Here is a 23,330-nt window from a genome sequence, read left to right as displayed (position 1 = left end):
TTATTGTCCTCTAGTAAAGCATGCGAAGAGTTCTTCCAAACAACATCTTATAGGCATATGGTAAACAGAACTGATGAATGGGAAAAAATAACCAGAACAGGAGTCTTGCCAGGTTCACATGATGATTGTATGCAGTGCACACGGGCAGTAAATGCTGACAGAAAAGCTGAACCGGTAAAGGGGCCCAAAGGCCATGTCTAAAAATAATCCACACAAGTGTACTCACACCCTTCCAGAAACCACTCAGACTGTGACCTCATCTCAAAGTCCACAGCCAGAGGACAGTGGCACTTAAGAGTTACATGGTTATCCTCAGTGAAGAGCAAATTACATGAAAATTCTTCTCTTATCTCCTACTGCCTTCTCTTTTTCGCATGTATGTGTGTGTACACGTACACACACATGTGTAATCTGAAGTTTAGACTGTTTTGAGGATGCTGAGCTCACACTCTGTCACTAAGATACAACTCCAGCACAGGTTAAGCTTCTGTTAAACAGCACAAGCAACACATGAAAACATTTAAATACTTGATGTGAGCTCAAAATTGGATCCTTGTTGTTTTGACTTGGCTTGTAGAAATCTCTTGATTTTACATAATGAAGCTGCCAAAACAAAAAAGCAAGCAGAATCTCTTTGGTTTGGCTGGGGATTCAATGATTCACCTGCAAAATGAATTACCAATCATGCTAGTGCAGGCTGAACAGTAAATGCTTCTTTATTCTGTGGTAAGCTAACAAACTAAACCAGTGTTAATTCTCCTTAGTTTCAGAATTCTCCCTCCTCAGAATTCCCCTAGCTAACATGTTGATCTGAATGAGGCTGAAATTTAAGCCAAAGACAGGATGTAATTTCTTTTAAAGAATCCTACCCTCCGTGGTAGTCTCCTGTCCTGTTCCCTGTCTTCTCCCACTTTGATGTCTATCCTGTTTGCCCTTCTGAATGAGGATTAAGCATCTTCCCTAGGGTCTTTCTTGCTGTTTAGCTTCTTTAGGATTATAGATTTTTGCATGTTTGTCCTATATTATATGGCTAATATCTACTAATAAGTGAGTATATACCATGTGTGTCTTTCTGCTACTGGGTTGGGTTATCTCACTCACAAAGATCTTTTCCAGTTCCATCCATTTGCCTGCAAATTTCATGATTTCCTTGTTTTTAATTGCTGAGTAGTATTCCACTGTATAAATGTAGCACAATTTCTGTATCCATTCCTCGGTTGTGGAATACCTAGGTTGTTTCCAGATTCTGGCTATTACCAATAAACCTGCTATGGATATATGGACATAGTCCTCATTGTATAGTTGAACATATTTCAGGTATATGCCTAGGAGTGGTATAGCTGGATCTTGAGGAAGCACTATTCCTAATTTTCTGAGAACGCACCAGATTGATTTCCAAAGTGGTTGTACCCAGTAGGGTACGGAAGCAGATGCTGAGACTCTTAGCCAAACTTTGGGCAGAGTGCAGGGAACCTTATGGAAGAAGGGGGAGATAGAAAGTTCTGGAGGGGACAAGAGTGCCACAAGGAGAGCAATAGAACCAAAAAACAAAACAAAACAAACAACAACAACAACAACAAAAAAACCCTGGGCCTGCCGAGATCGATGATCCAACCAAGGACCATTCATGGAGATAACCTAGACCCCCTACTCCAATGTAGCCCACAGGCAGCTCAGTCACCAAGTGGGTTTCCTATAAAGGGGAGCAGGGGCTATCTCTGACATAAACTCAGATTACCTCCCCCTGGGGGTGTAGTCTTGCCAGACCACAGAGGAAGTCAGTGCAGCCAGCCCTACTGAGACCTGATAGGCTAGGGTCAGATAGGGGAAGAGGACCTACAGTTGTCTGCATTGGGCTCAGCACCACCCATCATTATATGGATGCTTAGTAGGGGTACAGGCTGTTAGGGCAACTGAAAAGCTTCTCCATCAACTAAATTTGCCTCTTTAAAAAGCCAAATTGTCATGCTATCGACTAGGCACAACCTCCACACCACATAAACCAGCTGTGGTAGTATATACCTTGTAACACCAACATCCAGGCATGGTGACAGAAGAATCAAAAGTTCAAGATCACTCTCAGGTACACTGCAAGCTTGGGGTTAGTTTCAACTACATGAGATAGGCTCAAAAAGGAAAGGAGGTTCGGGAGAGGGGAGAGAAAAGGAAGGAGGGGAAGAAGGAAGTGGAAAATTTCAAACAATAGTTTATCCTAACATTTTTAGCCCTGGGTAAGCCCTCATCATTAATTAGTACAACTGTGAGTTTCTTTCAAAGGCCCCAGCTGCTGAGGAGAGCAAGTTGGCTGGCAGCTGCAGGTATTTCTCTGCTCACTTTGCAAGGCAAGGGGACTTGCAGCTCTGCTTTAATAGCCAGAACTCAATGTGTTAGGGCCTCTGGAGAAGGTCAGCTGATCCCACAGGAAGAGGTAACACATTCCCTCCCCTTCCATCCCTGGACTTTACTGGCTGCCACTAAAGATGGTCCAAGCGCTCACTTCTATGATGACTACCCATCTTCCAAATTATTTTCCAATATAAACCATCTTGTTTGTATTAATTATGTTGTATCTATTCGTTAGTTTGGGGCCTCTGAAGCATCTAAATTATGAGGCAAGGAATAAGTACCTTAGAATTACATAACACGGTACATATGTGGCGGGAATAAAACCCTAATCCTTGGCAAGAACAGTGAATGCTGCTAACTGCTGACCACCTCTCAGCCCCTTAAAATTTTTATAAAGCCATATTTTGTTTCCCAAGTAAATGGTAAATAAGTAAATGCTCTCTAGACCTATCGAATGTGTTCATAGTTGTGACAATCTAACTCAGCACTTATAATACTGTTCCATGAGACATTGGACCTTATAACTACAACATAATTGTAAGCATATATAGTACAGTTAAGCTGTAAACCATGTTCTTGATAAGAATTTTTTAGCAGTGAAGATCGCCTACATGAAAGTGTATCACAATAATCTCAGATTGTACTTTAATGAGGTTCATCTTTAAACACATAGATAAAATGTGACTGTTGATACATATATAGCTTATAGCTTTGATATACCCATATTTACCTGAGTTCAGAAAAAGTAATTTTAAAAATTTCAGCATGATATAAATAAAATAAAATTAGCGACTCAACAGGTTTTGAGGGTACAGTTTGGGGGCACGAAGCACATTCACAATGTCCAACCGTCAACGCCACCCACTTTCAGAACCTGCTCATCTTCCCAAAGAGAAACTCTGTGCCTGCTAAACACTAACTCCCTAGTGTCCCTCCTGCTGACCCCTGGCAAACATTGCCCTAATTCCTGTCTCTATGACTCACAGTGGAATAAAATCACATTAGTCTTTTCATAATCGGCTTCTTTCATTAGCAGTTTCCCAAGGCTCACACAGGTCATGACATGTATCATAAACTCCTTCCAGTTAACACTGACATTCCAGTATATGTCTGAACACATTTTATCCATCATTTACCAATGCCATGAAACACTGACTGGAGACAGTCAATACAATAAAGGATGGTGTAGTACCATATAGAAATAGCAACAATATAACCCTAAGGGCACATAAGCCATGCCATATTTCTTAAAATGTAACAACAGACAAATTTAATCCAAAGGCTGATAAAGAAAAAAAAAGCACTCTGGTAATAGCAAACTAAAAGGAAGTATGTGCAAATGAAGACAGAACAATGCGTTTTTATCTTCAGAATCAGATTAAAGAGGAAGCCAGGTTGAGTACTGTCCTTTCATTCTGGCACTCTGGACAGATTCCTCTGAGTTACAGCCAGACTGGTCCAGGCCATCAGAAAGCTTACCTAGCTTCTGTCCTGCTGTGCCTGAAAAACACTATCTTCTTAAAGGGCTCCTACACTCTTTTGCTCCCTCTTCTGTAATGACCACAGAGCCTTGGCAAGGAGGACACTGAGAGTATGTCCCATTTAGGACTGAGCACCCCACAGTCTCGCACTTTCTGCATGTTAACAAGTTTTGGGTTTCTGTATTGCCATCTACTGTAAGAAGCTTACCCGATGAATGCCGAGAGAAACACTAATCTATGGTATTACAACAAATCATTAGGAATCATTTAATACTATGTCCATTTAGCAGAATAATGGTAGTAGGTTACCTACTAGGATTCATGATCTGTCTAGCCACAGGTTTTTGAACCAGGTAATAGTGCCAAGTATGGGTTCCATCTCATTGATCAGGCCTTAAATCAAATCATAACATTCATGGACATATCTTAACAGGATAGGCTTTATTGTGACTTACCAGGTTTGAAGCTAGTAAAGAAGAATGACTATTTTTTTCTTCCAATACATGGATAGCACCTTCTAGCACTATGAAAGCTGGCCAGAAGGGCTGAAGCTTCCAGGCCCATACCCAGTTGTTTCTCCGTGTTATATAAAACAATTTTTAATTTAACACACAAAGATTATTTCCTAAGGATTATTATACTATTCATGTCATACTTATAAAGTACAATTATAGATATAAAATTCAAACATTCTTAAATCTGTTTATAGCATATATGAAAGATATTTAATATAGATGTTTTAAACCTTTATAAAAATATTTGCTCATAAAGCAAAACAGTAAAGTGAAGTTTATGGGATACAGCAACATAAATTTAATATGTTTTTGTATTGCCACCTACTGCAAGAAACTTACTTGATGAACATTTAGGGAAACACTAATCTATGCTATAACAATAAATCATCATGAAGCGTGTAATACTATGTCCATTTAGCAGTAATGGTGGTCAGTTACCCCCTAGGGCCCATGACCTGTTTAGCCACAGGTTGATATGTACCAAATAACTTCCCAATTTCCCACTAAAATGCTACTAAAATAATTTAGTTACATTTCATATGAATTAATTCAAAATTGAATTTTAGAATTATTGTCTAGAATTTGAGGAATGCTGACACCTCTCAGAGGTATTTTCAAATCATCCACACAGGACTGTGAGGAGGTTTGCTACTACATGCACGTTGAGGCTGTTGCCGAGCAGACGGTACCGCTGCTTCACTGTTATCTTCTCGGGAAATCCTAGAAAACAGAGGTGGCTTTTACAATATAATCACTTGCAATCCTGATTTCCAGAAATAGAAGATCCCTTTAGTAAAAGCACGATGGTTATTTTATAAACACATTCACGCTTCTCGACAGCGTCACGGTCAGTGAAGGTCTTACCCATATGGAGGGTGTCTACAATGTGTCACCGTGAGACACTGCAGTTGGATTTGTGACAGTATAACCTATGATGCTCACACAATGATGAAACTGCCTAGGGACACAATTTCCAGAAAATATACCCATTGTTAAAACACAAAAGATGGTAAATTGCCAATATGACCATGAAGTTGTACTAATAAATGAGAATTTGGAGGCCAAAGTACGGTATAATATATTCTATAATGCTAATACAATGAGGTGCTGTATAATATAATTATATCACATAATATCAGAGTACGGTTAATGCAAACACGTACTTGCAGAGTTCACAAAAACATATTTGTTAATACACTTTAGAAAAGTGGTTGCTACTATTTTTCTTGCTAGCTTCTTTTATTTAACAACACTTTTATAGAGCTCTACTTTACATACCACAAAATTTACCTTTTTAAAGTATATGGTTTATGCATTTTAGGATAGAGTTCTCAAACACCATTTCATTACTTCAAAATTAAAAAAAAATTGTGAGAATTTTGGTTTCTTTAAAAAACATAGAAATGGGGCTGGAGAGATGGCTCAGAGGTTAAGAGCACTGGCTGCTCTTCCAAAGGTCCTGAGTTCGATTCCCAGCAACCACATGGTGGCTCACAACCACCTACAATGAGATCTGGTGCCCTCTTCTGGTATGCAGGCACATATGCAGGCAGAACACTGTAGACATAATAAATAAATAAATCTTTAAAAAAAACACAGAAATATTATGTGAATATGTTTTTGTTTTAATCCCAGGTGTGGGAATATGGGAATGCTTTCAACCAGCTGACTATGATTTGCCTCATGCTGCGGCAGGAGTGTGGTTTTGCCAGTTGCAGACAGTTTCTGCAAGTGTGTGACATCTGGAATCTGAGGTCTCTCAGAGGACATAGAAATGCTAGAGCCCTAATAGGTGGTGGCTGGCTGGTGGCTGGATGTTGTCGGTTGCAGTTCGTTAAGTAGCAAAGAAACAAGGAGAAATTAGATATCCTGATGGTGAGGATCAAACTTGTCCCAAGGAACTCAAGCCCCTAATCAGCAGTAATTTGTCTAACAATAATGATGCCCACTTTCCCCTCTATCCTTTTTTCTTTCTTATCTAGTGTTAGGAGATTGAAAAGGAAGTAAAGCGGTGGAAGAGAGAAAGGAACCCACAAAGTAGCAAACTGCTACACCCATCAACAGTTCCTTCTCTTTGTCCATCCCCAACCACTATTGCTACAGATTTAGCTATTCTAACGTCATAGAAATGGAATCAAATGATATGTTTTATGTCTGCCTTTTTACAATTATCACGTTTCATTCACATTATAGCAAATTCCAGTACTTATTTTTTATTACTTAATAATATTTTAATTTTAATACATATTTATCCATTCATTACCTGGTAAACATGTGAGTTATTTCCACTTTGGGATATTATATATAATAATACATAGATATTATGGAAGTTTTTTCTTGGATATGTATCTAAAGGTTGTTTAATGTTTGTAGAGATGTTAGATTTTATTTATTACTTCATACCTCTGGTGGGTATGAAGTAATATTGCACTGTGGTTTTATGTTTCTCTAGTAACTAATTTCTCTAGTAACTTTTCATGTGTTTATTGACTATCTGCCTATTTTCTTTGAAGAAATGTATACTCAGATAATTTTTACATTTTTTATGTTGGATTATTTTCTTTTTATTCTTGAGTTATAAGAGTTCTTAATATATTCTGTATATAGCTGGTTTTTACAGTTTGCTTCCATAAACTGATTTTCTCCTATCTGATTTAGTCACATCCAATGTGCTTTGAAATAACAAGTGAAGCAAAAAATAAAATAAAATAAAATAAAACAAGATAAAGGAAATAATTAAAGACCCCTATGAACTGTACAATTTCATACATTTGTAATGAAGAACCATTAGGTAAAGTCGCTTTACCAATACTAGACTCTACATTGACTGCAAAAAGATAACATAATTACTGTAATAAAGCTGTCATCTGCAATTTAGCATGGTTGTGAAGCTTATATCTTAAAGATAGTAAGCCACAGGCAAGCACATTACTAATCTCAAACACTATTTAGTTGCAAATAAACAGGACTGTAAACGTGTTTACAGATAACACTTTACACTATCCTAGGAAATGACCCTTTGCAATATTAAGACTACACTAAAGGAAAAGGTGAGTTTAGAAACCGAATTTTATTTTATTCAGATATTAAAGTTTAAACTAAGTAATGGAAAAATTATATAGTTTTTAATAAATTTAGAAAAATTAAATTAATGATAGTCTTCAAAAACAAAGTCACATAGAAAACACAAGGTCAAGAGAGCAGATTTCTCCCAGCAAAGATTGGTATTTCTCTCCCAAAGCCAGCTGGTCACACACATGAAAGTTTTCAGTCACGAGACACCAGGATAAAATGAACAGACAGATCAATATGAATCTATTATTGTCAGGGGACAAACGGCACAGACATTGTCCATTTTTGTACCCACAGCCAATAATGCTAGAAACACAAATGAAGGACAGTTGTGCCATGTGTCTATGGTTACATCTGGGTAAGACTGTCAACACAAGCATAACATATATTTCAAACGAGCATTCAGCAATTTAAAATACACAACAATAACAAAAATGATAAAATGGAAGGAGGAAATGTGTTTTACTCAAAAGGTTTAAAAAATAAATGAATTAAAAATTAAAAGACTCTTTCAGAGGCCCTCTGTGGCAGGCTCCTGTCCTGTTCCGTTTTCTCCCTCTTCTGATGTCCATTTTCCTTGCCTTTCTGTATGGGGTTTGATCATTTAGCCAGAGTCTTCCTTCTTGATTAGTTTCTTAAAGGCTCTACCCTGTAGGGTATCAAAGCAGATGCTGAGACTTATGGCCAACCTTTGGGCAGAGAGCGGGGAATTTCATGAAAGAAGTAGGAAATTATAAGACCTGGAGCAGACAGGAGCTCCACAAGGACAGCAACAGAACCAAAAATTCTGGGCACAGGGCTCTTTTCTGAGACTGATACTCCAACCAAGGACTATTCATGGAGATAACCTAGAACCTCTGAACAGATGTTGGCCATGGCAGTTCAGTCCAAGTGGGTTCCATAGTAATGGGAACAGGGACTGTCTCTGACATGAACTGATTGGCCTGCTCTTTGATCACCTCCCCGTGAGGGAGAGCAACCTTACCAGGGCACAGAGGAAGACAATACAGCCACTCCTGAAGAGACCTAACAGACTAGGATGGGAGAGAAAGACCTCCCCTATCAGTGGACTTGGAGAGGGGCATGTTTGGAGAAAGGGGAGGAAGGATGAGATTGGGAAGGGAGGTGGGAGGGGCCACGGGGGGATACAAAGTGAATAAAGTATAATTAATAAAAATTAAAAGAAAAAATAGAAAGAAAAAAGGAAAAATTAAAAAAACTCTTCATATATATTTTTTACATATATATATTTGAAGAACCTCAAGAAATTCTATTTACTCACCTCAAAATTTAAAACAGAAGAAGTATTTATGAAAATTATAAAACAAAAATTACCCATTTCTAGGGTCTACCAATATGGTTCAGTGCCATGGTTTCATGGGACCCATAAGAGAGAACTAGCTCCTCCAAGGTAGCCTTTGACCAATACACATGCGTGCACACACACACCAAACAAACATACAAACAAACAAATGTAATACTTTTAAGTTATTTCTCTATAATTTAAAAATCCACATTTTCTTGTCTAGGATAATATATAAGCATTTAAATAGACCAACTCACTCAATTGTTCTAATACCTCATAGAATAAGTATTATAATTATCCACATTTTACAAACAAGTAAACTAAAACCAAAAAGTCAATATAAGGTAGAACAAGCAAAGACTCTAGCTTGGTCTGAGTCTCGTCTCCCCTCTGTACCCGTTACCAAGTTTCAATATGACCACAGTGACTACAAGTCTAGATGTAAAATAATCAGTAGACTGAGCCTTAGGAATCCATTTCGATTAGACAATCCACAGCTTTTCTCTTCAGCACCGTGTACAGTATATTTGATTGTCCAAAATAAAAAAAAAGAATAATAACTAGAAAAGCAGACTAGAAACTAAAAGCAGACTAGAAACTAACACTCAGCTCTTTTTCTACAATTTTCTCACTTTGTGACATAAACTAAGACAATATAAAGTCTGTGCCTTTCTTCAGTAATAATTTCTAAAACATTGAATACTGAATAAGATGACCAAAAAGGAAAAAAGAAAAAGTTAACTTTTCTTTTTTGAATTAAAAAAATAGAATACAGGCTGGAGAGATGGCTCAGAGGTTAAGAGCACTGTCTGTTCTTCTAGAGGTCCTGAGTTCAATTCCTAGCAACCACATGGTGGCTCACAACTATCTAAAATGAGATCTGGTGCCCTCTTCTGAGTGTACATGCAGACAGAACATAGTCTATATAATAAATAAATAAATAAATCTTTTAAAAAAATAGAATACAATTACAGAATTTCCCTTTTCTCCCTCCAATCTCTTCTATGCCACCACCCCTGCTCCCTCTCAAAGTTATGGTCTCTATTTTTGAAATATTATTCACACAAACACATACATTCGTACACACATGCACAGACATACATACATATAAAAATACCTAAATATATGAGTACAAACTTCAATAATGATAAATTTTTAAAAGGAGAGAGAGTAGAAAATAAAACTGGTTGCTGTTAGGTTCACAGAAGCAAATAGCAAGAATAGTTAAGTGAAATGGTCAACTTGTTGTCAGCATACAGAACTGTATTCCAAGACCTCATCTAAAGATTTATTATTTAGAATCTGAAACACAACCTCTTTCACCCATTCTTCACCTCACAAACATGCATCAATATTGCAAGCGGATATAATAATGTTCCCCTTCTATACTCAAATGCTCAAGCAGGGTTCTCAAAGGCAGATCTTCTCCTTACCCAGGAAGCATGCTGGGTAGGTCTGTTTTTCCCTTTGCCTATCTAGCCAGGTGCATCTCTCAGAGCTACGAGTGCTGGTGGCAATGGAACCAGGGGAAGCTTGGCCTTCTGCAAGCACACAGGGCAGTGTCCAAGCTTCATGGGTTTAATCCCTGGATTTCCTGCACTAAGGTAGAGTGAGGACTTTGCCTTCCCTCTATCTTTGCTTGTGTTTGTGAAATCCCCTGTTATTGAATGCCCCTTACATTCCTTAAAGTGGAGAGCAAGGCAAATATGTGATAACTTATCTTTGCCAAAGTGAAAAACAACCACAAATACAACCCTTGCCCAACAACTAGTTAACTCAGCTACCCTTTACCTTATGTTGAAGAAGCCAGTTGAGCCTATATTCTCAACTATGGAGGGGGCTGAGGCAGAAGGATCTTGAGTTCAAGGACCACCTGGGCTAGGCTCATGACTAGCCTGGTCAACTAAAAAAAATCTGTCTCAATATAAAAAGAAATACAAAGGGAAGGGCTGGGGGAATGTAGCTTGATGTAGCCCACTTGAGGCTCTGGGTTAATAAAAACAACAACAAAATGAGTCAACTGAGGGGATTCCCCTTTCAATTTTGTCCCCCCCCCCCCAACCTAAGTGGACTCCAACTCACTACTGTTCTTACAAGAAGGCCAAGACTTAACAAGCTATGTGCAGATGGCAATGGTGGTGAACTCCCTGTTACAGTGGACTAGGGGAAGGAGATGGGGAGAAGTGGGGGAGAGGGTGGGACAGGGGAAGTTGAGGGAGGGGCTTCAGTCGGGATATATAATGAATAAACTGTGAAGAAAAAATTAAAATTAAAAAAAGAAAGAAAAATAAGGTCAGAAGGGAATTGACTGAGATGTGATTGAAGTGAAGACAAGTCAGGAAAAATCCAGAAGTTACAGCAGAAAGGAAGAAGAATTCAAAAACTCACCTGTTTTTGAATTGCATGGATTCATTTATAAAACACATATGTGTTCCTAATGAAATGCTGAGACCTTTAATGAAGGAAAGCTGTGATCTACATTATTCTCACATACCAAATTCTGGAGGAAATCCCTGGAGATTTGCAATTTCTTTAGGTGTGAAATACCGCAGCTTAAGCATTGACAACTTAGCTATCTTTTCTTCTGGCGGCAAATCAGTAAGAGATTTATAGATACTTTCAATCTGTTAAAAAAAAAAAAAAAAAAAAAAAAACAAGAGAAATTAAAAAATCCTGTAGGACCAGACTCAAGCTTTCCAGTTTGAAGTCAGTTCAAGAGCAGTGGACAAGCAATGTGCTGTGCCGCACAGCAGCAGAATGTATAAGCACAGTATTTCTGTGCAACAGCTGTATGATTGGTTCAACAGTGGCAACAGACTAGGAACAAGAAAAGACTCACATTAAACAGAACAGGATCATTTTCAGTTTATCGTCATTTGTGACCCCTTAAAACTAAGACATATCAGTAATATATGTTAGAAAATTATAAAAAGATATAGGAAACTGAGCCAACTAACAAAGTCATTTTACTTCATAATGCTAACAGGAAAATAAAAAGTAAAAGAATCACTTCACAGAAAATAAATTGTGTATGTGTGTATAAGTAACATATATAGCCACTTTCAGTTGAACGTTTAAAGTTATTTTACTATTCTTAAATTAAATATTAAAAGTAGTGTTACTGAACAGAAAGCTTTAGTTTGAAAACATACACGATACCTGCACATCCTCCGCAGTCTGCAGCACAGAGCCTGTCCCTTCTATGTAGCTTCCATAGCTGAAAAGTAACATGAGAATTATGTAACACCTGATGTATTTAATGCCAAATTAAATATATATATATATATATATTCCTTTGTATGTGTATGTATTCATGTGTGAGTGTGTGTGTCTGTTTATGTGTATGCAGATGTGCATATGTGTGCATGTTGGGGGGGGCAGGACAACCCTGGGTGTCCAACCTTAGAGCACAGTCCAGTGTTTTTTGGAGGCAGGCTCTCTCACTGGTGTCAACACACCAAATAGGTGAAGCTGGCCAGCCAGCAAGGCCCAGGGATCTGCCTGACTCACTTCCCCAGAGCTGAGATCACAAGTGCAAACCACCATGCCTAGCTATATTTACATGTGCTCTGCATGTGTGTGCATACACATGAGTATGTGTGAGTGGTGTGTGTGCTCTCCCATGAGAGTGTGTGAATGGCTGTGCGTGCCATCTTTAGCAGAAGAGACTGCCATAGCCAGATTTCCTTTATGTCATCTTTACTATAAAGAATATCAAGGTTGCTTTTTATTACAGAATTGATAAGTTATTTCATGAGGGTCCTAAACAGAACCTATTAGACTTGGTAATGGACAGCAGCTGAGGAGAGTCTTTACAGTAATAACTCCTTTCTCCTAGACGCACACAGGCAGATCGTTAAAGCAGAGAGTCTTTATGGCTGTCGGACAGCAGTACCTTCTCTACAGACAGAAAACTAGCATGCAAAAAACAAAGGTTTGATTTGTCTCATCACACACTGCCTACCTAGTGAATGAAGTCAAAGAGCATGCACAAATTAGAGATAGGTTCTTAAACTTTATTTTTCCTAAAAAAAAGCACAATTTTCCCCATTATTTTAAGCTTAAAAAAATAGTCAAAAAATTGTCATAAGTCAAGAAACAACCCAGAGCAAAACCCTAAATGTTCAACAATAGGTAACCAATAAAATAAATTATGATCCTCTTTTACCATATACATAAAAATAATTTTCATATTAACATAGCAACAATATCCAAAGAAGATTATGAGTGACTATCTTCCAAGCCAACAGACACCATTTTAGATACTTCCCTGTGCTTTTCACAAAAGGTTACCCCAGCTGGGCCTATTGACTGTTTTGCCCTTCATGGAGGAATGACAGGGTCACAGGCTTCACCTGAGTATTCAGCTGCTTCCTACTTAACTGCACGTGGCGTAGGGGAGGGGCTAGGGCAGGGAAGACTAGATGAAGGGTCCGCCATTTGTGCATACACAGGCAAGCCATCATTCCTACTGGATAGGACTTTCCAGGTGCAGCCTGCTGGGGGAGGGGGGAGCACCCACACCCCTGTAAGTAACCCCTCACCTACAGTCTGGAGGGAGGCCCTATAAATGCATTGGTTCCAAGTTTAAGCTCTGGAGAATCATACCTCAGGTTTTGGCTGGACCTTAGGAGTAGGGGGATTTGAACCTATGATCAGAAAAGATTCTTTTATGGTCATTCTGGCAAGCAGTATTAACAACTCCTTTGAAAAGCCATGCAGTCTATTGGTATCACAGGCTGGTAACAACAGACACCAAGAGAAAAATATAGTAGGGATTTTATAATCTCAGTAACTTTCAAATTTGGGAACATGAGAATACATTAGTTGTTTAAAACCCTAAATGAGTTTTAATTTTTTTTAATTAATTACACTTTATTCACTTTGTATCCCCCCATAAGCCCCTCCCTCCTCCCCTCCCTGTCCTACCCTCTCTCCCTCTTCTTCACACATGCCCCTCCCCAAGTCCACTGATAGGGGAGGTCCTCCTCTCCTTCCTTCTGATCTAAGTCTATCAGATCACATCAGAAGTGGCTGCACTGTCATCTTCTGTGGCCTGGTAAGGCTGATCCCCCCTCAGGGGGAGGTGATCAAAGAGCAGGCCAATCAGATTATGTCAGAGGCAGTCTCTCTTCCCATTACTATGTAACCCATTCAGACACTAAACTGCCATGGACTACATCTGTGCAGGGGTTCTAGGATATCTCCATGCCTGGTACTTGGTTGGAGTATGAGTCTCTGGGAAGAAACCTGTGTTCAAATTTTCTGGTTCTGTTGCTCTCCTTGTGGGGTTCCTGTCGTCTCCAGATCTTACTATTTCCCACTTCTTACATAAGATTCCATTCACTCTGCCCAACGGTTGGCCATAAGTCTCAGAGTCTGCTTTGATAGTCTGCAGGGCAGAGCCTTTCAGAGGCCCCTCTGTGGCAGGTTCCTAGGTTGTTTCCTGTTTTCTTCTTCTTCTGATGTCTATCCCCTTTGCCTTTCAGGATGGGGATTGAGCGTTTTAGTCAGGGTCCTCTCTCTTGATTAGTTTGTTTAGATGTACAGATTTTGGTAGGTTTATTCTATGTTATATGTCTATATGAGTGAGTATATACCGTGTGTGTCTTTCTGCTTCTGGGACAGCTCACTCAGGATGATCCTTTCCAGTTCGCACCATTTACCTGCAAATTTCATGATTTCCTTGTTTTTCATTGCAGAATAATACTCCATAGTGTAGATGCACCACAATTTCTGCATCCATTCTTCAGTTGAGGGGCATCTGGGCTATTTCCAGCTTCTGGCTATTACAAATAAGGCTGCTACAAACATGGTTGAGCAAATGTCCTTATTGTGTACTTGAGCCTCTTTTGGAATATGCCTAGGAGTGATATGGCTGGATCTTGTGGAAGCGCTATTCCTATTTGTCTGAAAAAGCGCCAAATTAATTTCCAGAGTGGTTGTACAAGTTTACATTCCCACCAGCAGTGGAGGAGGGTTCCTGTTGTAGGAGGTTATTAAAATTTACTATGGGTTTATCTTCTGGTAATGCTTGCTGTTAATCTTAAACAGCTGTATAACCAAATCACCACACAGAGACTGGGTTTGTGGTTAACCTAGAACACAATGCTGGGCAATATTTACTCCCTCCTAAACCTCCAAGCCCTCAGTTTCCTAACATTTAGATTTCCCACATTATACTTGCTTTTTGTGAAATCTTAGGTCTGGTTCATGCTCCACATCCTCCAAGATCTCTCCTGCAGCTCTGTTCTCCTCATTCTCTGATAACCCCTTCTCCTCCCACTCATCTCCTGCTCTCTCCCTCCTCCCCTCTTTCCTGTCCTCAGGCTTCTCCCATTGCACAACATTGCATCTAGTTGCTTTATTTTGTCCTGTTTACACAAGAATTGAGACAGGATGCTTATAATAAGTATCACAATGCAATATCCAGATTGAAACCAGAGAGTTGGGGGTGGGGAAATCAGCATTTGAATTATCAAGGGTAAGGCATATACATTTTAAAAGAACATTATACCAACAGGTTCCCCTTTCTCCACAACCTCTCCAACATGTATTGTCACTTGAGTTTTTGATTTTAGCCATTCTGATGGGTGTAAGGTGAAATCTCAGGGTTGTTTTGATTTGCATTTCCCTGACGGCTAATGAGGTTGAGCATTTCTTTAAATGTTTCTCTGCCATTCGATATTCCTCTACAGAGAATTCTGTTTAGCTCTGTTCCCCATTTTTTAATTGGATTACTTGATTTGCTGCTTTTCAGCTTCTTTAGTTCTTTATATCTACTGGGTATTAGCCCTCTGTCAGATAAAGGGTTGCTGAAGATTCTTTCCCAATCTGTAGGCAGTCGTTTTGTTTTGATGACAGTGTCCTTTGCTTTACAGAAGCTTTTCAGTTTCATGAGGTCCCATTTATTGATTGTTGCTCTTAGAGCCTGTGCTGTTGGTGTTCTGTTTAGGAAGTTGTCTCCTGTGCCAATGAGTTCAAGGCTCTTCCCCACTTTTTCTTCTAAGCCGTTTAGTGTGTCTGGTTTTATATTGAGGTCTCTGATCCACTTGGACTTTAGTTTTGTGCAGGGTGATAAGTATGGATCTATTTGCATTTTTCTACATGTAGACATCCAGTTAGACCAACAGCATTTGTTGGAGATGCGATCTTTTTTCCATTGTATGGTTTTGGCATTGTTGTCAAAGATCAGGTGTCCATAAGTGTGTGGGTTTATTTCTGGGTCTTCTGTTTGGTTCCACTGATCTACCATTCTGTTTCTATGCCAGTACCATGCAGTTTTTATAACTGTTGCTCTATAGTACAGCTTAAGATCAGGGATGGAAATTGTACCTGGATGACTCAATTTTACTTCTTTAGATTAAAATGTAATCTTTTTTAATTTAATATTTTTATTTTAATTTTTAATAATTACACTTTATTCACTTTGTATCCCCCATAAACCCCACTGTCCTACCCTCCCAATCCCACCTTCCCTCCCCCTTCTCCACGAATGCCCCTCCCCAAGTCCACTGATAGGGGAAGTCCTCCTCTTCTTCCTTCTGATCCTAGTCTATCAGATCTCAGCAGGAGTGGTTGCATTGTCTTCCTCTGTGGCCTGGTAAGCTGCTCCCCCATCAGGGGGAGGTGATCAAAGAGCAGGCCAATAAGTTGAGTCAGAGACAGTCCCTGTTCCCATTACTTTGGAACCTACTTGGACACTGAACTGCCATGACCTACATCTGTGCAGGAGTTCTAGGTTATCTCCATGCATGGGTACTTGGTTAAAGTATGAGTCTCAGGAAAGACCCCTGTGCTCACATTTTTTGGTTCTATTCCTCTCCTTGTGGAGCTCCTGTTCTCTCCAGATCTTACTGTTTCCCACTTCCTTCATAAGCTTCCCTGTATTCTGCCCAACAGTTGGCCATAAGTCTCAGCATCTGCTTTGATATTCTGCAAGGCAAAGCCTTTCAGAGGCCCTCTATGGCAGGTTCCTAGGTTGTTTCCTGTTTTCTTCTTCTTCTGATGTCCATCCTCTTTGCCTTTAGGGATGGGGATTGAGCATTTTAGCCAGAGTCCTCCCTCTTGATTAGTTTCTTTAGGTGTACAGACTCAAGTGACAACACATGCTGGAGAGGATGTGGAGAAAGGGGAACCCACCTCCACTGCTGGTGGGAATGTAAACTTGTACAACCACTCTGGAAATCAATCTGGTGCTTTCTCAGACAACTAGGAATAGTGCTTCCTCAAGATCCAGCTACACCACTCCTAGGCATATATCCAAAAGAGGCACACGTACACAATAAGGACATTTGCTCAACCATGTTTGTAGCAGCTCTATTTGTAATAGCCAGAAGCTGGAAATAGCCCAGATGTCCCTCAAATAAAGAATGGATACAGAAATTATAGTACATCTACACAATGGAATATTACTCAGCAATGAAAAACAAGGAAATCATGAAATTTGCAGGTAAATCATCCTAAGTGAGCTATCCCAGAAGCAGAAAGACACTCAGGGTATATTCTCACTCATACAGACATATAATATAGGATGAACCTATTAAAGTCTGTACACCTAATATGTAATCTTTTAAGTACACCAGTAAGCATTACTCTTGAGGTTTGATGTGTCTGGCAGAAAAAGAAAAGTGACAATATTACATTCACAAACTACAGAGATCATGTTAATATGAGTCCCTGAGCTGTACATGGGTTGTCCACGAATGGCCTTGTGCTCCATGAGCACTGTGGGTGGTGCACAGCATGCTCTGCACAGGAGGGATCACTCCGGCTCTAATCAGGGAAAAGTCACCCGAGAAGAAACACTTTCTCAACCACTTCTTGTTCTGAGAAGACTAAAAGACTAGCTATGAAACATGATTATTTTACATCAACACGGAGGAGGTCTCTTTCAAACTTACCCTTTGGTAAAGCAGGTGGACCTTCGGGACGTGGGCTTAACAATATCCAGTACAAGAGCGTAGCGCAGCAATAACTTTGGTGGTAAAAAGTACTGATTTGTGTCATCATCCTCAAGAAAATCTTTCAGCATTTGCACAGAGAGGTCACTGTCCTGTTGCTGTTTTCTGTCAATTTCTTGTGCAGTTTCAAGCTTAAAAAGAATGGTATCTTTTCCAGAACACTGCGTGCTGCTGCTATCAAAGCAGACATTTGGTTCAGTTCTCTTCAGTCTTGGCTTATTTTCTGCAACTACTGCAATTTTTTGTGGCTGTACAGTTACAATTTTAGGAAACTCCATCAGTATCTGGAATTAAATTAAAAAAATTACACAAAGTTTTATTTAAAATAAGAGACAAATTAGTAATGTCAACTGAAGACGTGGAAATCTTTTTAGCTTTTTTATAAGGTTGATGCTAAAAAGACAGACACTATGGTTAGCTTGTATTTACATGAGATATTGTTGGAAGTTATTAATTATACAGCCATGCATGTAAAAATTGAGGTGCAGAGGATTTATTTCACAGAATTCCTGTTTGCTGTACTTAGTAATGGAAAAGCTCACAAAATTTAAAATCAGATACACAACTGGAAAAGAAATTTAAGGAGAAACACTGACATTGGAAAATGCATATAGAATAAAAGCTTATCAAACTCCTTCTTTAAAAAGACAATACTGTAAACATCCTCGAATCTAAAACAAAATTGCAGGGTTTTTCACCGAGAACACTTAGAACACTTACATCTCATGGGGGTGAGGGTAGCCAGTGGGCATGGTTTATAATCATGCATAAACTTCTATTTCACAGATGAGGAAAGAGTCAAGGAATTCTTAGTGATTAGGTCTTCCTTAACATATTCTTCACATTGTTTCTGGAACTGTCCAGTATGGGAAAGAGTGTCTATCACAGGAGAGTCAAGGGACAGAGCTGGTCCTCACTGGTAGGACTGACAGGCTGTTGAGCTTTGTTCACAATGATTATGTAAAACAAAGTTCTTTGAGCCACTGAAAACTGTTATCCTTCCTCATTTCTTATGAAAACACATACAATTTTTCAACAAGAATCCCAACTTGGCATTTGAGAACTTGTTATCTTATGCTAATCGTTACCACATTTTAATCAATTAAGATAAATAATTTTGGCACCAGAGAAAGTATAATAAATATGTTTAAACAGGCCAATTAAAAACAGCATTTATATTTTATCAGAAGTAATCAACAGCTGTAAATGGGAAAAGAAAATGACAAATTTAACAGTCAGTGGTCACGAGAGTTATGATGGATACAAAGAATAACAACACTAATGATAATTTTTAAACTTAACTTGAAAAGCCTTTGTGAGTTTTGGCTTTGTTTAGTTTAGTGAAAAGTGATATCAGGAAAAGCAGAGACCTGGAAATGGATGCAAAGATGAGCTGCATTATAAACTCAATAGGCACAGAAGCCCTAAGCAGTTACTGAGAAGAAACTGGAAAACTGAGGTAAACAGTAATATTAGTAGCAACAACAATACCTGACCAGGGACTTGAAAAGGTAAAGGCTCTGACTGAAGCTTTGCGATGAGAAAATACCGTAGCCTTGAGTTTGGAATGCCAAGCTGCAAGCAAAACAGAAGGGATAGTTACCATATGAAATCTGAACCAACTTCATTCAGCACCTGGCATACAGACTCAGACAGACATACACCTAGTTTCTGCCAAAGCAAATGTTGCTACTGATTTTTGGAAGACTTTCTTACAGAAGAATCTAAGCCAGTTAAATTGTTGTTCTGTGCCTTTAGTTGAATAAAGATTATTCCTGACAAAGCATATATCCATGTATCCAAATAAGAAGAAATATAGACATTTTTATTTGTTATTACTTTTACTTTTCAACAGTAGGAGTTACTATACTGTAGAAGAGGCAATGATGTAAAATAAAGTTAAAGAGATCACTTACACTGCCAACTTACACATTAAATTTTTAAACTAGATTTTAGCATTTGTGAACAAAGAACTATATAATACGACTAATGATAAGAAACTAAAAAGAACAATTGCAAATACAATACTTAATACAATCAAACTTCAATTTTAATACAATCAAAATTTCAAGAAACAAGTTCTTCAATTTCTTACATAAAATGAAAGCAATGATTGCATCCTAATGTCATACAACAAAAAGAAATTATAAATAGTGTGTCTACTTTGTTTTCAATCTTGCATTACTTACAGCATGTGTCTTACTAGATGTAAGACACATGATTTAGACATGTAAAACTCCATTTATTTTCAAAAGCTACAATCATTTATTTTTCAAAAATAAAAATACATAAGATCTGATGAACCTATTTTATGTACAGGCATGCACCATGTTCTTCAGAAAGTAAGATTCTTGTCTGAGCTAATTTAACACTAATGTGAAACATTAAAAATAGATCTATTTTGTTTATTACATCAAATTCCCTTAAGTGATCACTTATATAAAGGTTTGAATTGCAGTACTTACAGAGTAAGGAGATAATAGAAACTCTTGATACTGAAAGCCACAGGCTTCTAAAGTTTTTATTAGCAGCCCTCTAGAAAGAAAAGAGTCAAAGAGAAAATCATCCAGCTACTGCTTAGAAAGTACATTCTTATAAAAGAGCAAACAAGTCTTCAATGTCAGTAAAAGCCCACCTTTATTCAAGCCATTTAGAGACAAGGCTCCCAAGTCATTACTTGAGGAATTGCATTTTAATAAAATGGTAATAGAGGAATCTCTAGCACAGTATATAGAGCTGCCAGACAATGTGATCAAGTGATGAAAGCTGAACTGGGTAATTAAATGGTTCTGGGTTATCTCCACAAATGGTCCTTGGTTGGAGTATCAATCTCAAAAAAAGACCCCTGTGCCCAGATTTTCTGGTTCTGTTGCTCTCCTTGTGGAGCTCCTGTCCTCTCCAGGTCTTACTAATTCCCACTTCTTTCATAAGATCCCCTGCACTCTGCCCAAAGTTTGGCTCTAAGTCTCAGTATCTGCTTTGATACCCTGCAGGGTGGAGCCTTTCAGAGGCCCTCTATGGTAGGCTCCTGTCCTGTTCCCTGTTTTCTCCCTCTTCCAATGTCCATCCTCTTTGCCTTTCTGAATGGGGATTGAGCATCCTAGCCAGAGTCCTCATTCTTGATTAGTTTCTTTAGATGTACAGATGTTAGTATGTTTATTCTATATTATATGTCTAATATCCACTTATGAGTGAGTATATACCCTGTGTGTCTTTCTGCTTCTGGGATACCTCACTCAGGATGATCTTTTCCAGGTTCCATCCATTTGCCTGAAAATTTCATGATTTCTTTGTTTTTTTTATTGCTGAGTAATAGTCCATTGTGTAGATGTACCACAATTTCTGTGTCCATTCCTCAACTGAGGGACATCTGGGTTGTTTTCAGCTTCTGGCTATTACAAATAAAGCTGCTACAAACATGGCTGAGCAAATGTCCTTGTTGTATACTTGAGCATCTTTTGGATATATGCCTTGGAGTGGTATAGCTGGCTCTTGAGGTAGCACTATTCTTCATTGTCTGAGAAAGCGCCAAATTGATTTCCAAAGTGGTTGTACAAGTTTACATTCCCACTAGCAGTACAGGAGGGTTCCCCTTTCTCCACATCCTCTCCAGCATGTGTTGTACTTGAGTTTTTGATCTTAGCCATTCTGATGGGTGTAAGGTGAAATCTCAGGGTCGTTTTGATTTGCATTTCCCTGATGACTAAGGACATTGAACATTTCTTTAAGTGTTTCTCTGCCATTCGATACCTAGAACCCCTGCACAGATGTAGCCCATGGCAGTTCAGTCTCCAAGTGGGTTCCATAGTAATCGGAACAGGGACTGTCTCTGACATGATTGGCCTGTTCTTTGATCACCTCCCCCTGATGGGGGAGCAGCCTTACCAGGCCACAAAGGAAGACAATGCAGCCATTCCTGATGAGACCTGATAGACTAGGATCAGAAGGAAGGAGAGGAAGAACTCCCCTATCAGTAGACTGGGGGAGGGGTATGGGTGGAGAAAAGGGAGGGAAGATAGGTTTGGGAGGAGAGGAGGAGAGAACTACAGGGGGATACAAAGTGAATAAACTGTAATTAATAAAAAAATTTAAAACAGCATATTACAAAGTGGGTGGCATAGTATTTAGTAACAGAAATATTCCCTGCATGAACTGTGTTGTTGATTTTGAATAATATTCTAGCATAAAATTATTATTAAACTGTTTTAAAAATAAAAGAAAAATGGCTCTGGGAACTGAAACTACAATTTCACTGGGCAAATCGGAGGGAAACAGTTATGAGCAACAGGTGAATCAAGGACTCGGCTAGATGCCTTCTTTCCACATAGGCTGTACATGAGGGAACCCTGCCCCTGGGCCACCTCTCCCATTTAACTGTAAAGTACTAAGTGTTCATCATGAGGCTGCTCTTCATGAAATAGTTATACTTGTAAATAATACAAAAATCAATATTCACTCTGGAAAATCAAAATGAGAACAGAACAAAATGTAATGTTTTTATATTATTGGTAAAAATTTTACTAAATATGTTTTAATAAAACATATTTTACAAAACATCAGAATATACAGTTATTATTCATATCTTTATCTCACAACAGTACCTACGATAAAATACAGCAAGATAAATATATATTTTTACCTTGTCGAAGATACTTCAAAACCTTTCACATTTTCTAAAAGAATATACTTGGGTAATTTTTGTAATCTAAAACCAAAACAAACAGAAATACAAATATTGAATTACAATGACATAAAAAGAAAATCAGAACTTGTGAGAAATGGGGTTTAAGCAACTTTCTAGATTTTTTAAAAAGAAGAATTTTAACTCTAATTTATCCATTTTTCTCAAGACATGGTATGTTGAAAAAGCTCACAGCCGAAGTTAACTTCCACTGAAGCCCATTTCAAACTACAGACTTTCACAGGGCTTCTGCATTGCAAAGCTCAAAGAGCTGCCATTCAGCCATGGTGGCAGCATTCCCTAACACTGGCTGCCATTCAGCCATAGTGGTAGGTAGCATTCACCAGAACTGACTTCCATTCAGCCATGGTGACAGTGTTCACCAGCACTGACTTCCATTCAGCCATGGTGACAGTGTTCACCAGCACTGACTTCCATCCAGCCATGGTGACAGCATTCACTAGCACTGGATACAGCTGCATGACTACTGTGAATGAGCAGAGGCATTCCGAAAGCTCTGTCAGTCACTAAGGAGAAAAGCATGAAATCATGAAACATTTGCTGTTATTTTATTAGTTGTGGCAAAAGAGGGGTGCATGTGACAACTGCTAATCTCTACAAAATGGCAAACGTTACATCCTTTTATACCCATAGTTTTAAATGTAAGGTACATCCTAAGAATCTAAATTTTTACCTTGGGAGAATATCTAGAATATACAAAAAGCTATTTGTCCTTGGATCAGTCATATCGCCCTGAAGGCCAATCCTAAAATGCAAAGAAAACACAAAAAAGTTTATCAAAAACTTTATGTAATGAAATCAGAAAGACTTAGTCAGCTAAGAGAATTTAAATAAGTTGATCTTCACCATATGAAACAAAATTGAAAAGAAAGAAAAACAAGCTGGTTGGGGAGGTCATAATCTGGAACAGACGGAGCTGGCGATAACCACCATTGAAGCAGCCAA

The 23,330-nt window shown here is 38.6% G+C and overlaps 1 protein-coding gene across 2 annotated transcripts in view; it reads right to left on the bottom strand.

The window, feature by feature from the left end:
- Positions 1 to 2,979: 2,979 nt before the first annotated feature.
- The window catches only part of Trdmt1 (tRNA aspartic acid methyltransferase 1), a 37,274-nt gene continuing 16,923 nt past the window's right edge, over positions 2,980 to 23,330 (bottom strand). Inside the window, exons 4-11 of one of the 2 annotated variants that reach the window (XM_055593937.1) lie at positions 23,059 to 23,130; positions 22,323 to 22,388; positions 20,149 to 20,218; positions 19,175 to 19,258; positions 17,624 to 17,967; positions 11,880 to 11,937; positions 11,215 to 11,344; positions 2,980 to 5,062 (exon numbers count right to left, since the gene is read on the bottom strand). In XM_055593937.1, coding sequence (XP_055449912.1) covers positions 4,962 to 5,062; positions 11,215 to 11,344; positions 11,880 to 11,937; positions 17,624 to 17,967; positions 19,175 to 19,258; positions 20,149 to 20,218; positions 22,323 to 22,388; positions 23,059 to 23,130 — 925 coding nt within the window. In that variant the 3' untranslated portion in view covers positions 2,980 to 4,961. Of the gene's footprint in view, positions 5,063 to 7,674; positions 8,064 to 11,214; positions 11,345 to 11,879; positions 11,938 to 17,623; positions 17,968 to 19,174; positions 19,259 to 20,148; positions 20,219 to 22,322; positions 22,389 to 23,058; positions 23,131 to 23,330 lie in introns of those variants that run through there. The other variant, XM_055593938.1, reaches the window with a different exon arrangement.

This window comes from Psammomys obesus, unplaced genomic scaffold, assembly GCF_907164565.1.
Source record: "Psammomys obesus unplaced genomic scaffold, mPsaObe1.curated_primary_1811, whole genome shotgun sequence".
Taxonomy (NCBI): domain Eukaryota; kingdom Metazoa; phylum Chordata; class Mammalia; order Rodentia; family Muridae; genus Psammomys; species Psammomys obesus.
Note: the sequence above shows the minus strand (reverse complement) of the source record. Positions and strands in the feature narration are given on the sequence as shown.